This window comes from Mycteria americana, chromosome 5 (assembly GCF_035582795.1).
Source record: "Mycteria americana isolate JAX WOST 10 ecotype Jacksonville Zoo and Gardens chromosome 5, USCA_MyAme_1.0, whole genome shotgun sequence".
NCBI lineage: Eukaryota > Metazoa > Chordata > Aves > Ciconiiformes > Ciconiidae > Mycteria > Mycteria americana.
In genome coordinates, this window is record NC_134369.1 from 44,193,729 (window position 1) to 44,210,846 (window position 17,118).

A 17,118-nucleotide genomic window follows, 5' to 3' on the forward strand; every position below is an offset into this window, starting at 1 on the left:
TAAGACTTCTTTCACAGCTATTTAGCTCTGCAGCCTACTCCCCGCTGGGGTCTGCCCCTTGGGCACGTCAAAGCTTCAGACCTGACAAATCACACACAGATGAAGCTGTACAGTTTTTTAAACAGTTTCATCAGTAACGTGGTTTTTTGGGTTGGTGGTGGGGTTGGGTTTTTTTTGTGCCTTTACCCTATACTTTTTTTTTCCACTGGAGTTTATTCTCTGAATTGCAATATCCTGAAGACTGATTTCCGTATGGAAAATTCCCTTGCACAGGCGAGTTGTAAAATAGAAACGGCGTTGTACAGTACGTGCCACTCACAGCCTCCCAGAAACTGAAAGTACTGCAGATCCTCTTAATTAGTAACAAGCTAGAGCTCCTTGTCTAATAACGGTAATCGTATTGTTAACATCTATTTGCACAGAAGAGCCTAAAACTATAAAGGCTGATAAATATTCACAATTTATCGTCCATATGCAAACCCGTTAGTTATCCAGGAGAGCTGTTAGTTGTTCACAGGAACAAACTTCTGTCATCCTTGGGATTACTCAGATGAGTAAATGTTCATCGGTGTCAAGCAATGACGCTGTGCTTTAGCAGCAATCCTTATGGGACTTGGGAAATTTTAAGTGGGTGTGTATGTGTATATATATAATTAGCTTCGCAACTATATGCGGGGCTTTCACCACCTACATTCATGCACAGACACCCCCCCACGTATATGTCGCACAAAACGGGCTTGAAGTGTGTAATGCTGCACAAAAGCGGGCTCGAAGGGTGTAATGCAGCTTGCAGGTGAAAATAAATTTTCTACCATTCTTAGCCGTAGACTGCTATCTGTATTTTAGCATTTTGGGAAACTAATGGTGCAACACCATTTCCCGTTTAATTGATGAAGTTAAAATGCTTGGCTGCTAATGAGTGTATTAGCAAACAATATACCCTTAACAAGCTTAAGCAGCTCAGGATTTTAAAAAGCAGCTTACTGTCCTCCTCATTTTTATAAGACAAAATGTACTGCCTTCTACAAATTGCTTGATCGACTGATGAAGTACTATAATTATAGTTGTATTGCAGTTTTGACAAAGCCACAATAACAGATTGTAGTTTAGTCCCCACTCTAGGCACACAACTCTTTGCATTACAAAACCCAGTTTTACTGGTCTAATTCTTACTGAGAACAAAAGGCACCTGGAGATGTTAACTATATACTAAAAGAAAACTTGGAATCTAGGAAATAATAATATTGAAGCATGACTTTTCTTCTCGCAGTTCGTTCATTGGGAATGGTATCTAATGAAGAGTTGTCTAAAGGCTTGCTTGTTTGGAACTAATTAAAGACAGATATCCTAAATAGAAAAAGGATCATGGGAATTACATTAGGTGTCTGGAGACTTGTTATTCTTTTGGTACTCTGAGTAGATTGTGGAAGTTGTTAGGGATTCAAGAAATAAGGCAAGCTAATAAAAAGTTCTATTTTTCTGGTTATTGGCCAACTATTGTATTTTTGTTTGCAATAAGATTTGTGCCAACAGGCTAGGGGCTTGAATAAAACATTTAAACATTTGTGCATTAACACATTATGGTGAAAAGAGAGTCTTGTGCTTTCACTCAGTGCATTTCAGCCTTCAATTAATGTGAAAGCACTACAATGCCTATGCAACTTCTCTTGCCTAGTGGTGCACCATTTATCATTGCAGTTTTACATTGACCTTGACACCCACTTCATTAGAATAAAGATTGTCTACCATTTAGGTTACATTGTTCCTCTGCACAGAGACCCCATGCAAATTTCTGTTCAGATAGAAGAGCTGTGAGCCTGTCAGAGGTCATCTGCATTAAATGATTGCAGCTATTTTCCAACTGCTTCTTTTCATTCTACTCAATTCAGGCTAGGAGGATCAATCAAGCCCTCTGCCTGAAACAGTGGGACTGCTGGGAATATAACTGTTTTTGGTAGTAGTGGATATGCCCTAAACAGTATTAAATATTTAATATAAATTCATTAAAGGGCATACAAAGTCTTCAAAAAGATATTACATTTATAGTAAAATCTAAAGGGTTGGGATCACCTTCCTTAAAAAAAAGGCAGAACAATGGGTACCGACTGCATAATTTTTTAATGTAGGCAAAATCTAGTTCATGAAGTTACTTAATATTTCTTTCAATGTGTTTATTTCTCTAGCTGCCACAGAAAGGAATGCGTAGCAGCAGTGTAATCTGCATTTGCTACTTTCTGAAAGAAAAAAGCAAGGTGTCTGCAGGGGTTTCAGACAAAAGTGCTACGATCTGTTTTGTTTTACAGGCATGCACCCATACGCACATGCACTCTCACACAAATACATACTGTACTCTTGTGCTTATTTGTAGGGGAAAAAAGCAAATGGAAATAAGTTAGCGCTCTCCTTCTTGAGTTTTCTGAGTGATATAATTGGAATTAAATTATTAATGGGAGATACTTAAAAAAGATTGTTTTATGATCTTCTATTAGAGAATTTGCAATTCATTTTAATATTTGTAGTTTGATTTATATTAAAGATAATGCAATCTATGTCCAATTAACAATACATAGCCAATGTAATATGATTTCCAGATCATGCAAATGGAATAAACTAGAAGAGGAAAAACTGATTCTTAACCTCAGATGTAATTTGCTGTGTGAGTTCTGGCAATTTTAAATGACATTGCACTTTTTAATTTTTCCAAAGGCTCAGCAGCAAATTTATCCCAATCAAGAAAGCCTATTATTAATTTACAAGGACAATTGTAGGAGTCTTTATAATTTCCCTGTGCAATTATTTGCGATAAATTGCTAATAGTGAAATACATGAAGTTTGCAAGAAACAGCAACCGCTATTTATCTAGACAGATCGCTCAGCCCAGATCTTGAATGTTGTCCAGAGGTTCTAGTGCTATTGGCAGCGTAAGAAATATAACCAAGCTTCTGGACAGTTTCTAAAATGTTTCACACTGATAGTACCAAAAAGGTAGAAGCATGAAGAGCTATTGTGAAGGGTAGGCTGGCCTCTAGCAGATTCCTTCACTTTGCTTGTATACAGCTGAGCTTTGGACCCTGCACTTCGGAATAAAAAGAGTCTTTGTTCATCACTGAATGGCATTAGGCATGGGCTTCCTAAGGGGCCACCATGAAGCCTAGCATGAAGAGTGCAAACATTATCCAGAAAGCAAAGTGAGAGTGTGTGTGAAGAGATGATGGACAAATATTGCTATGTGTTTATATCTCTTTATATTACATATTTGGTGAATTTGCTTGCAGAGTATTCTTTACGCAATTTCATGCATGCAGTATATTTTGCAAACGTGTGCCAACGCTGACTATGCATGCACATACAGACGCTGAGCATGCATGTGTATGTAGTTGTGTCTGCAGCAGTCAGAACACCCCGAAAGGCAAGTTTTTAAAATGTAAAGATCTGATCCAGGTAAAACTAGAATCGCAGGTCGCTCGGTTCTGATCTCTGCTGTATATCATACAGTGCCATTTGACTGAAGATACTTTGTTAGTACGTGAATGATGGCATGCAGAACATCTACAAATAGCACACCCTTATTCCAATAATGGAGAAAGTTCACTGGCTTAATTCTTCTGTACTTCGTAGCCATAGCTCCACTGTGTGTTCAGTATGTCTAGTCTCTTTTCACTATAACCAACAGAAGCACCATACAAAAGTCTTACAATGGATGTCTTAATCTCTCTGTGTGCTTTTAGAGCATTATTTTGAATTCCATCATGCAGGCTTTTTTTTTTTCTTTCCTCTTCTGAAGTTTTATTACAACAACAGAATTCCCAGGGAGCTTTAGGGGCAAGGTTCGCATAATATTGCCCTAAAGTTTTGCTCGAGGGGTGGAATCCGCACCCCAGTCCTGATCATCTTTTTGTGGTGTTTCTCCTTCTGAAAGATGCAGTGCGCAGTCTTACCGAGTTGTTAACTGTGTACAGATTTTTTTATTGTTTACCAGACAGTGCACATCTACGAACCTTTCATGATGATTTCTTTCTCTGACCTCTCAGTGACTAGGCATCTTGTTCCTTAACACTGAGGGAGGCTGAAAAATGCTTGAGTTGCTCAATGTGTGCCTTCTATACCAGTTTCAAAATGGCTTATTCTTCTGGTTTCCATGGTGACAATTAACACTGTTACAAGGCATTGTTCCAGTCTCCATTTGGGCAGAATTTTCGGGTGTGATTTTTCACACAAAAAATGTTTTATATAATTTTTTAAAGAAAAAAAAAGGAAAAAAAAAAAAAAGAAAAAAAAAAGGCACAGTTTAGTATAAAGTGTCAAAAAAATGTGTCTCAATCAAGCCTGCCTGGATTTCTTAGAATATTTTTTCAGGGGAAGTAAGGTTTTAACTTGCTTTGTTTTGAAATTCAACTTCTCGTGTTTTAAATATTTTTGCCAAACTTATTCACGGATAAATGCTACTGCCTTTTTTAAAACTCCACTATTTGCCCTTTGAGAAATATTGATTGTATTGAGTGAGAAGGAATAAAAAGCCAAAATTCTTTAACTTACATAACAATGTTTTGGATTTCTTTTGAGTGGCTTGAGGAACACAAACCCAGCCATGCATGCACACAGCTAATCATGCTGTAAATATTTTGCAGTTTTTCCAGTATGTTGTTGTTTGGGGTTTTTTTCCCAGCCTTTTAATATGACAGGTGTTGTGGGAAACTAAATATTACTCATTTATTTCTTATTGCGGCTGTTGCGAGAAACCTGTGACTTTAACTTTCTTAATCTCATTTTTGTCTATTAAACAGTAATCTATATCATAGCATCCACAGACTGTCACAATGGAGCAGCCTTTGCTCACTTAAAGCTGAGGAAAGAATGAATCTGAAGATTAAATTATCTTCTCACCACAGGATTAAGTAGTCCTACCAGACTAGGGTTGTGCAGCGCTGATAGAGCTGGTAGCTAATTTTTCCATGCAACTGCTTAGAGTGTAGGTGTTTAATGGATTAAAAAATAGCATTAGCAATAGCATCTCGTGCTATCAGTTCTCAAACTGTACCTCCCGTACATTAAGCTCTCCCCTTAACTTAAAATACACCCTGCATGTTAAATATCTAGGAGTGAAACAGTACTGACTCTCAGCCACATACCAATACATCTAATAATGAACTGAATTCTTTCATCTTTCGCAGTTATAGTATAATGCATTTTCTATCAATCAGCACTTTCATCATGCTTGTTTATACAGCAGGTTACACGGTGACAAAGACAGAGCGCGTACATAAAATCTAGCTTATTTATTTTTTAATGTAATAACCTTTTGTAACATCTGTCACACTATTTGGATTACGCTGCCCTGAATTATTTCATCTGGTCCGAAATTAAACGGAGCGTCTTCTGTTTCTATGCTAACGAGAGCGTTGCAGTTACGAAACATGCAATGCAGTTTATTTCTTCCTCGGTCCCGCGCTGCCCAGGAACACGTCCAGCCCCAGTCCAGGCGGCAGCAACTGCCCGCCTGGGAGAGGTGACGAGTATGAAGTAGGTGTGCCCGCACCAGTGTCACGCAGCTAGAGGACTCCCTCAGTCTATTCATTCACTTGACAAAAGAAAGGGAGTAGCGCGAACTGGATTTCAGTGCCTAGCAAATTGGACTCTGGATTCCCCTTGATATTACATGTACTTATGGAAATAATTATGCAAATCCTTTTCGGCTATATCATCTTTAAATAGAAATCAGATTACATAAAGAAGATTGTAATCTCCTCCAGTAACCGTTCTAGCTGAAAAGGCAGTAATGCAGGACCAAGAAGCAGACTTGTTGAACATTTTAGTCCAATAAAATGGTGTCGCCCCGTGGCGGATCCAGTTCCCCAGTGCCAAACCTGCTTCAAAGCTCCTCTTGTACCTTTCTAAAACCTGAGCCGCAGTACACCAAGTATCAAAAGGCAAGTTCTTGATAAACAATTCCTTGGTTTTTACTATGCATATTCATGTCGTTTTGGATACACAGGCACCTGATCAGTGTTCATTAATAATGAGAAATGGTTTAAATCACCTCATTTAAAACATTTGCTCTATGATCCACAAATGACTAATATTTGCTGAAGTTTACATAATACAAATGATGTGCATGTGTTGTGTAAATGAGAGATTAAAATATGAAACTAACAATATGCAAACATATGCATGGAAATGCTGAGGACCTGTTAGCTGAAACAGTGATTTCACACCTTTATTATTTTCTTTAAGCTGTCTCCAATTGTATTTTTGCTTTGTTTTCCTACAGAGCATGTTCTTGGATCTGGCAAAGGCACCCATGTTTTAAACATTCCTTATTCTAGTTTAATTTTTTATACTTAGCCCAGTTATTAACATTTTCAGTATGAGCCGCTATAGCAGTTTTCTTGGCTGAATATAAAGCCAAGCAAGCTTAATGTTTAGGATGTAATTTGCTAATAGCTATGCATAATTTATGTATGTCTTGTAAACACCTTTGTAAGAATATGTGCTGAACTCTCCTTTTTCAGTAAAAGGTGCATTTTTGGCTGTGTCAGAAGTTCTGTTTCTATGAGTGTTTTATACATAAGAAGGAGAGGGAATTAACTATACATAGGGTATGTATAGGAGTGGATGCCTGTGTGTTCATTTTATTTTTTGATTTACTGTACCAGCTACTAAAACATAATTAATCACTACAGTAACTGTTACATTTAATACTTAATTCAGGTTTTCAGAGAATACAGGTTTTAAAGAGATTTATTTGCCAATGTGTCTGTACATTAGAATACATTTTTATAGAGTATGTAAGTAATATACAGCTAAAATATTTAGAAAGTCATATTAAAGTAATTTTGAAAGAAGCTTCTGCTTTTAGTCCTGATTTCTCTGTCCTTTTTTTTTTAACAATAAATAACAGAGCAGGAAATAAAAGGTAGTTTCAGCTCGAAGAAACGATTGGACTGTATGAGCATTGTGGCTGTTCTCGTTTGTGTGCTATTTCACTGCTCCTGTTGGTTGATGCAATAAAAATCAAGTTACTGGTACTGCGTTGCAAAGGAGTTATGTCTAATTGTTTTTCTAAGGTGAAACTCTCACGTTTTCCTGTGTAATCCCATTTCAGGCCCGGATATGAGACAGAATCCACAATGACAGAGAGAAGAAAAAAACTGTACAGGAAACATAATTATGAAATTATTTCCTTGTTGGTTTTTTTTTCAATGGAGAGCCTCAGTGTTACTTGCTGAAGTAACGTATTTGAAAAATAAGATACCACTGACTTGAATGAGACAAAGGCAGATCAAGCTTCAGATGAGAGAGTGATAGTGAATGTTACTGTACAAGTGAATATTGTGAGTGAATATTACTGTATGTAATCAACTGCTAACTGCCTGCATAGATGCGTCACCCGGAAGGCTACGTGCTGGGCACCAAAATCTCTTGATATGTCATGAGAAGGTTGTGTGCTTAAAAAAAAATAATTGAAAAATGGCATAGTGAGCATGATCATAACTGGGCATATAGAATTAAAGTTTATTTTTTTATAGAGAAAACTCTTTACAGTAGCTAATATTATCTATTTCTTTTCCTTTTAGAGATACAATGTAGAAATGTCAATCAGACACCCGAAAAAGATGGAACTGCTTAGTAAGGTTAAAGCTCTGAAGAAAAGTGGTGTTTTACTACCAAATGATCTCCTTGAAAAAGTGGATTCAATTAATGAAAAATGGGAACTGCTTGGGGTATTTGCATTTTTATTACTGTTTGTGGGTTATGTGTACATTTTTGTGTGTTGAAGTACGCTGTCTGTCTGATTTCTAATTTGAGGCACAAATATCTCTCTCTTTCAATTCACCACGTACATTTCAAACAAGCTACTCATGCTATTATAAAAACTCCATAGTATTTTCCTCTTCTGTTGATTTTTTTTTTTATTCCATGCTTGTCTCCTGTCTGACTTTAATAATTTTAGTTCTTTAATACATAAAAAATGTAAGTAAAATATGCCATGTATTACGGGTATGCACCAAGTCAACTATAATGCAGTATATCTGATATACACTGACTGTCATGCTTGAGTGAATGTTAATAGAATTTATTCTGAAGGTACATGTTAGAGACATCTACTGTTTAACTATTTACTGTACTCTTAAGATGAAAAGTGGGGTTGTCACTGCATATTTCAGGTCACACTGGTGGCTCAAAAACAAATATGCAGGTTCAGTACAAATCTGAATACCTGAAGCTAAGAATACAGCCAGGGTATGTTTCATGCTGCTGTATTCAGCTCACTTTTGACAAAAGCCAAAAAAGTTTCATGTAATTCATTTCACGCTATGATGGGCTGGGTCTCAGCCAAAGAGTGAGATACAAGAATCTGGCAAAAAAAGCAATATAGAGATTCTGTTACCCAGAGACCAGTGATGGCACCGTGCAGGAGACACTATTGTCCTATTGTTGTAAAACAGCTGAGAGAGAGAGAGGTCAAACTATATATTTTTCCATCCACTTCTCTCCTTAATTGCCTTCACTTCAAATCAAGGGTAAGATAAATTTATAAATTACTTTAAATGATTAATTATAGATGTGTGATATTAGCAATACAGTTACATTGCATAATTTTGCATGCTATTATCTTAGTTTAAAAAACATTTCTAATATAGTACGAGTAAGCTGTACATGCAACCTGCCAACAGCATTTTAAATACTGACTTGTGTCACTTTAGCTTATTCGGTAATGCAATAGCCATTTTACAGAGGGTGGGGCTTTTTTAGCTCAGCACAGTTGTTTCTAATCGCTTGATTCTCTAGATGTGCAAATTGTCAGAAAATGTTGAAAGTTGCCTTATGACTACTGAGCTTATTACTTTTTAGTTTTAATCTGCAGCATCACCACAAGCATTTTAAAACTACTTGAACATTAATAAATTTACTGAGAAAAATGGGACTTATTAACCTGTTCTTTTACATCTGATCATGACAACTTGTATTTTTAAAATAATTTCAGTTGTAAGCCTTACCTTTATGACTTTCAATGTCTTTAATCAGGTTAATTCAGTGGCACTGATTAGAGCTGGTAGGATATAAAACTATGAGATAAGTAACTGACCATAATTCTAAAAATCTAGAAAAACTCTGTCTTAAAAAGAATGGGAGCCCTCCACTTCTCAGTATGTTAAAATCAAAATGTACCTCTGGATTAACTTTTGCCATTAATTTCAACATTTACAGAAAAATAAAATATAACTATTACCGTTTTCCCGCTAAATGCAATTTCATGAATAATAAGCAGAGTTTGATAGAGTTTTGTTTAATTTAATAAAAACCTCTGCAGAAACTAACGGCACTAGGCATACTGTTTTAATTGGCATGATTACGTTTTAATTGGCATGAAAAAAATTAAAGACAAGGATTTTAACTTCTAACAATGGTAAAATAGAGGGATATGGTTTTTAATATTACTTTCATCTAAGGTGAACAGTGTGGAATGGAAATACATTAGAATGAAATGTCAGTGGTGCGTACAGTTTAATCTGTGAAATTTTGTCCCCTGTGCTGAATATTACTCTGTCTCAATTGCATATTAAACAACCCTATCAAGGCAGGCATTGGCATCTGCTGTGCTGACACAAATTGTGAATTAAATGAAATTGATGTCCTCTGTCGTATATTTATGAAGACGGACCATTCTCTGAAGTATTCTGTTTATGAAGAATTTATGATTGCAAACTGTTCCAGAACAAAAAAGTGGCAATAAATTCTTTTTTGTGACCCTACCCTCCAAGGGCATTGATTTCACCTCCTGCTGCTACTTTTGTTACAGCATAAAAACAATAGCTAGCGCTGGATTCCACTGAGGGTCTTCAAATTATCAATATTTGCACCATGAAAATAGAAAGGTGTTGCCAAGAAAGCATGTTTTTCAGTTATGATCTCCTAAAGACGTTATTTACAGAATGCCACATAGTAGATTAATGGCTGTTGCTCTAATTTTATTTGTGTTTTAAGGCTTATTTTTGGAAGCTAACTTCATTCTTATAAATTATATTCCGGTAACTTTCTACAGCATGTATTTTCACCAGCCAACCACACTGGGTCACCTAAAACTGTATCTTCATGTTACAACAATTAGCCACTGCTAATTATCAGTTTAAAAGGTTATTGGATGTGATTGTCAGTGTATATTCAATATTCTACAATCAGTAGCACAGATCTGGTGCTTATAATAAGTGTCAGCCTGACAGCCTCTTATAGGTCAGATAAAATACCGCTTGACATAGAAGAAGCAGGCAACAGCGTATCTCCCTTGTGATGTTAAAGGATTGCCTTTCAAAATCCTGAAAAGGAAGGTAACTTTCTATCCCTGGCCACTTCAGAATATTCATTATGCTCACAGCGTCCACTATCAAAATGTTATTCAGTGGTTCTTTTATTAGAAATACGACTTTGAAAAGCTGTAGTAAATTAGTTTCATTAGCAATCAGAGGTGGATGTTTATTCTGGTCCATTATTTTTAAAGTGGATGCTTAACATGGAGAACTGAAATCCGAATTTAGTTGCCTAAATAATTGGCCTGATGTTCAGGAACATTGAGGCTTTGCAATTTCTAGCTTATTGGCGTCTGAATGAGTTTGCCCACTTTTAAAAGCAAACCAGTTGTTTTGGGACCTAACTGCTCCTGTGTACAACCTCAGGGCTACAAGTTTGGAAACTGCGACCTGACAGTTCATACCTCAAAAAATATTTCAGTATTTCAGTGTCTCCCCAAAAACTTAGACGGTACCTTGGAGAAGAGTTTGGTGAGCTCAGTGCTTGTCATATTTTCTGTTGCTGCCTAGAAACCAGTAACTCTCATGGTCATAAGCATCTAAAGCCACGGACAAATTCTCTAGAATAACTACTTTAAAAAGTTATGTACCATTTTGTCTCCTCTCTCCGTAGTTGCTCTTAATAAACATTGATTTATCATGCTTCCAGCAAAGTCAGTGACCCAGAGAGAACAGCATAAGTGAGAAACAAGATACAAAAAATGAAATTGATTGAAACAAGGAAACAAAGAATGAAATTGATTGATATGAGTAGTAATTATTAAAAACCCCCACATCTCTAGTCATCTAACAGATGCTTCTTGTTGCACATTAACCTGTATATGTTTTGGTACATAAGACTAATCTATGTTTTCTTTATCTGATGCATTAGAAAACCCTAGGAGAGAAGATCCAAGACACAATGGTAGGGCACAGTGGGTTAGGTCCACGTGACCTGCTCTCGCCTGAAAGCGGCAGCCTGGTAAGGCAGCTGGAGGTCAGGATCAAAGAGCTGAAAGGGTGGCTGAGAGATACAGAGCTTTTCATCTTCAATTCCTGTCTGAGACAAGAAAATGAAGGAACAATGAATGCTGAGAAACAACTGCAATATTTTAAGGTAATAAAAAAACAATCATAGTTTTCATAGAGAGACTCCTCTTTATGGTAGGATAAAATATTTATCTTATACATAACATAATGCAATGCATGTACATATGTAAACATATATTCCTATCGTTACCTTCATTTATGTACTATGTGTTCATTCATGTTGATTTTATTGAATCTTTACAATAATGTTTATTCCTTAGACTTTTTGCAAAAGAGAGTTTTAGAAGGCTAATCACACCGCAATTGGAAAAGCAATAGTATTCTTTCATTCTACTTCACTGTAAAGCTGAGCGTTGTCACGAAAAGCTTCACTCTGAATTTCACTCCCTACATCAGGTTAATTAATTAATGTGTTGTGTGACCATCAGTTTAATAGCCTATTTCTCTGCTCATATGAATCAAGAATAGCCTCTTTGAGGTCACATTTACAGAGATATAAATTTAGCATACGTGAGAAAACATTCAAGTTTGTGGTCAATAGATATGTGGGAAAAGACATATACACTGAGATTTGCATTAATCTAGGCCTCATCTTAAGCCTAAGCCTGAAGGTTTATGGAAAGGAGGGAAAAGAATTGTAGTCACAATGCTATATTCAGATGGATAAGCTCCTTCAACTGAGGGCCAGCATTCAGCTTTGCAACGGACTTAATGGAGGTTGTAGGTTTTGTTCCATTCCCCAGAAGTAGTGGGACCATTTAGGAAAGAGGGCTATTAAGTTAGCAAACAAACCTGGCAGAACCATGCAATTTTCTTCTGTTCATAGCTATCACTTCTAAATAAACCCTCACCTGAATCATCATTATGGGTCACTTTACTCTGCAAGTGATCTTTGACCAAAGAATAAGAAAGGAATCACGAGTAATTGTTGAGCTTTAGAGGTAAAGAGGTTTCTCTCTTCCACTAGTACATCAGGGTATCTAGGGCAACAGCACTCTTAAAGTGATGGACAATTTATTAAATACCTCAAAGGGCATGTTGCAAACACTTCTAAACATACTTTTTTATACAAGCGTTCAGGAAAACCACAGCAGAAAAATGACTGTCTTCCCAATTAGTCATTCCTTAACTCTTCCTTTTACAATCATGAGGATTAGTGAGAAGGTTGTGTCAATGTAGATAAAGTAGGTAAGGGTTTTTTCAGGTTCCTGAGCATGTCCATTTGAATGCAATTTTAAGTTTTCTTATGACATCTATTTTTGGTTTTTATGATTTGCGTCTTCTGCTAATGGGGAAAAAAATCATGCTGATTCTGTTTGTTCAATCAGCAAACTTCAAAGCTAGTGATTATGAAGGACTGTTGATAGACCTGCAGAACTTCACAGCAATAGAACCATGTTTTTCCATAGGAAATGCTGGATGATTTTTATTTACATGGAAAATTATAGCATTTATTAAGTGCATAACTGTGGATTTAAAAATCTAGTTTCAGACAAACTTGGGTTTAAATATACATTTATATATATATGGCTAAGACTTTTTTATATATATATGTATGAACAGAAATACCATAGCAATGTTACTTATGTATCTGAAATGTGCATAAATCTCTCAGATGAAATCTTTTAATATATATACAACATGATGTCATGCCAAGAGCTCTAGAGATGTTAAACAAGATAGTACCACCCACCATGATGTAACCAGAGTATTTCATTACTCGGTTGATTATCTATTAATTACATAAATAATACATTAATTATTTTCAAAATGGTAGCCATTAGAGTATAAAAAATAATTACCTATCAAATATGGTGAGAGCACATCACTTTGTCATATATATTAAACCATCTTTGTCTCATTAAATCTGAAATCCACTATAAGTAAGTTTTCCATTCTTCACTGATCTCCTGGGGAAGTGTATAAAAGAGAAAATGGATATAATTAACAATACTGCAACGTATAATACATATATTTGAGAAAGAACATTTAGAACATTTTCAAAAACATTAGCTATGCCACTAGTAGGAAACCTGCTGGGGTTTAGTTTGACTTACTTTCCACTTAACTTAAGAGTTTAACCTTATTACTGCTTTCACTGTGGTAAGTGAATCATTGTTTCTTAATGGAAATTTATTGTGCTGCACCATCCCGACTATACCCATAGCCACTGTACACAGAGAAACATTTTTAATAAAATAAACTCAACAATGCCGTTGATTTTCATTCCATAATGTTATGTTTTAAATTACACTCATGCCTTAGGAAAAACAGTTATTTAATTTTTCAGGTGTTTTCCTTTCATCTTGCAATTGGAGGATGAATTGAATGTATAGTTCACATGCAGTTGGGACCTGAGATGAGAACAATGTGGTGGGAGGAGGGATTGTTAAATTCACTAGTAGGAAATTATTTTGACTTCTTTGTTTTCCTTTATAAAAAATCATGCCATATTAATTTCATTGTTCTTTTTATTAAAGAATGTACTACTGCATTACTTTTCTTTTGGGATATTGCTCTGCAATAATAATACTTAGCATTTCTATAGTACTATCCAGTTAAGGAGCTGTACATGCTGTACAAACATTAATGAACTAAGCCCCACTAAACCTTTAAGGTAGGTATTATTATCCTCTTTTTAGAAGTGAGGGAAGTAAAATGCATGGAGATTAAGTCACTTTTCCAGGTTTCCACAGAAAGTCAATGGCTGTGTTAGGGTAGAACCCAGCTACAGTGATCCTAATCTTTGGCGTTAACCACAAGGCAGTCCGTCCGTCCTTCCTTCCTTCCTTCCTTCCTTCCTTCCTTCCTTCCTCTAGGTTACTTCTCAGTATATTCCATTTTCATATGTGATGAAAAGAGACTGCTTCCTTGCATTTACCACCGTTTCTTGTTTATATTCAAAGTTCAAATACTGCTGAGTATGTTTGGCTGATTATTATTAGCATATTTAGGTATTAGAATTACTAGAATATTATTAGTTAAGGTCATTAACCAGCTTATGTAAGGCCCTGTATTTCTTGGTTTTGTGGAAACTATGTGGTATACTTTGGTCAAGCCAGTCATCTCTGTGCAACACAACATGCAGAGCCATCTTGTTACTCATTCCACCAGCTTTCAGTGCTCGTGGCTGCCTCAAACATTTTCATATTTAGTTACGAAGGAGAGGCACGAACTTTGCCTCAATCTATAGTGACCCTTGCTGGCCATTCCACAACATCATTAAGTGAGTTTCCAAGTGTAGCCTAACCTGGGCTGCTGTCGAGAAGGGGGAAAGAGTGAGCACAAGTTGCCCAGCTGTAAAGGGGGAAGCGTGGGCGTCTTACTCCTGGTTTGTTTTCTTCTGTTGCAACATGAAAAAGCCATGAATCTGGACTGAGAAAATCAAGAGATTGACTTCAGATTCATGAGATCTTCATAACTATGAACATGCATTTATTTTATTTATTCATCCTTTTTATTTCTGTTCTGCCTTTTGGGTCCCTTGAGTTCATGTTTTCTAGCTTTTCACTGAAATGATGAGGACCAGAACCAGAAACATACTTTTTAAATGAAATACAAGATTCTCAGGTAAACACATAATTCTAGCAGCTGAAAGACCTAATGTCATGAGACTAATAATTGGCACAACTTATTTCCTAACCTAAAGATGTATGGCAATTTTGTGGGTCAGGAGAGATTTGGAGCAGGAAAGAAGGAGGAGCAGTAATAAAAAGAATTCACATTCTTTCATGAAAGTTTTAGTGAATTTCATTTGAGTAAGGTCTAGCCAGAAATTTGTGTGCTTGTTGGCTTGTAAGTAGAAGTGTTCTGCCACATTTGCTTTTATGTGTCTGGGACTTGAAAAAGCATGCTGTTTTCTCTGCAAAATGCCCTCCAAAAGACAGCAAGGGAGCCTAAATAATTAGTCATATATTTCTGTCACTTGCAATAAAACTTATGACTTTAAGTGTTCAATATAGAGAAATGACCCATCAGCATCAAAAAGGTAACTGTTGCGGCTTTGGCTCACAGACCAGCTACTCAAGAACAAGCTTAGAGTTGCGAGTACCTGTCCATCTCAGAATCCCTTCTCAATCACCTAGAACTGGGAAAGCTTCTGTTGCTTTCGGTAGCAAGATTTATAAAGGATCCTGGTGTCCTTCCCCTCCAAACCCAGTTTGGGAACAGGATTTCCCTGTTCAGAACAGGATTTTAGCAGACGTTTTCTGCTAAACGGTGTTCTTTGGCAACAATAATGTTGCATTTCATGTAGTTTTCTGATCTGGTTTTATTTGAAGCAATAAGAAACATGCTATATATATTGTCATACCTGTCTCCCAATCTGTATTTGGGCCTTTAAAAAAAAGAAACCTGATTTTCAGCAGTACTGAAAGCTTGTGGTTCTCATTGACTTTAGTCAATGTGTTCATTAAAGAAATCAGACTGCTTATTTGTACCAAAAAATGCTGAAAATGTTTTCTCATTTAATATTTCTGAAAGTCAATGGTCTATTGAATTCCATAGCTAGTGGTATTTGTAGCCATTTCTGTTTGCCTTGTAAACAGTGTAAATTATCTGATGCTTGTAACTATTTCTAATGACTAGACTTGCTCAGAAGTGTATGTTTTCATCTTCCACTAAATTTGTGACTGAGCATACCAGATGATGCAATGCCCTTTAAAAAAAAAATTATTTCTCAGCATCATCTCTTATTTCACCAATGCATAAAGCAACGGAACTTTCTGATTAAGCAATATAGGTTGCATTGGTAATTAATAATCAATCAGTTAATCAGTACTTCTTATGATGCTTTTCATTTTAACTGAAAAGTTTGTGTGAGAGTCAGCACTGCACATCTTACAAACAATTCAGTTAAATATAATTCTATCAAATAAAACACAAGTGAGTTTGGGAGCATATAAGATTATGGCCAAACTGAAATCAAAGAAAAGTATTAACTTTGAGTAAAGGTTTGGAGACTCAGAGATTGGAGAAAAGTGCTGGCTGTTCCTACAGGTGCCAGGAATTGCTTTCGCTACTGCATTTTGGATCCTTTACAGCTTTTGGAACGATGTTCCTGGCAGAGCTGCAATCAAAGAATTACAGAAACTCAATGTGCATGTAACAAAAGTATGCAAAACAGTTTCCAATAGAAAGTCCAAAAGAAATCAAGCAGGATTTAATCCTTTTTATACCTCTAAGATGATTAAAAAAAAGTTGTAATAATTTTAATAAATTTCTCAAAAAACATATTACTTCAGAGCCCTAAATCTTTCCACAAATGAAGAAAGGTTTACCCAAATTTTGTTTGGATTAAATTTTAACAAACAGGAAGGCATACAGTATTAAATCTTATGAAAAACAGGTAGGATTCCAAAGTCAAATGTAGCCTGATGCCATTTACAATGGTTTGAAGCAAACTCAGACTGAATTTACATGACCCACCATCCCAAAGCAGCACTTCTGTAGACCACTTAAATGAGAAGCCACCTCTTTATAGTAAAGCAGCTCTACATATTTTGTGCCATCTTTTTACCAAAAAATGTGGTATTTTGGCCCTAATACAATATGTGGGTTTATAGCTCTAATTTGACTTTAATATACTCAAATATCAATGCTTAATAATATATATACACACACACATACACACACACAGAGTACTCAAATACTTAATATACTCAAATGTATCTCAAATTTTGATTTAATATACTTATTACGTACTGAAAGAAAGTTCAGTTTGTGTTTCAATAAGCTCTCCCTATTTAAGGCAACACTAATACAATTTACAGTTCCCATTTAG

General features: G+C 36.0%; 1 protein-coding gene across 1 annotated transcript in view; it reads left to right on the plus strand.

Moving 5' to 3' along the window:
* The window catches only part of AKAP6 (A-kinase anchoring protein 6), a 234,603-nt gene that overhangs the window by 174,282 nt on the left and 43,203 nt on the right, over positions 1-17,118 (plus strand). The window contains exons 9-10 of the mRNA XM_075503120.1: positions 7,575-7,721; positions 11,179-11,403. Of these exons, the coding sequence (XP_075359235.1) occupies positions 7,575-7,721; positions 11,179-11,403 (372 nt within the window). The remainder of the gene's footprint in view (positions 1-7,574; positions 7,722-11,178; positions 11,404-17,118) is intronic.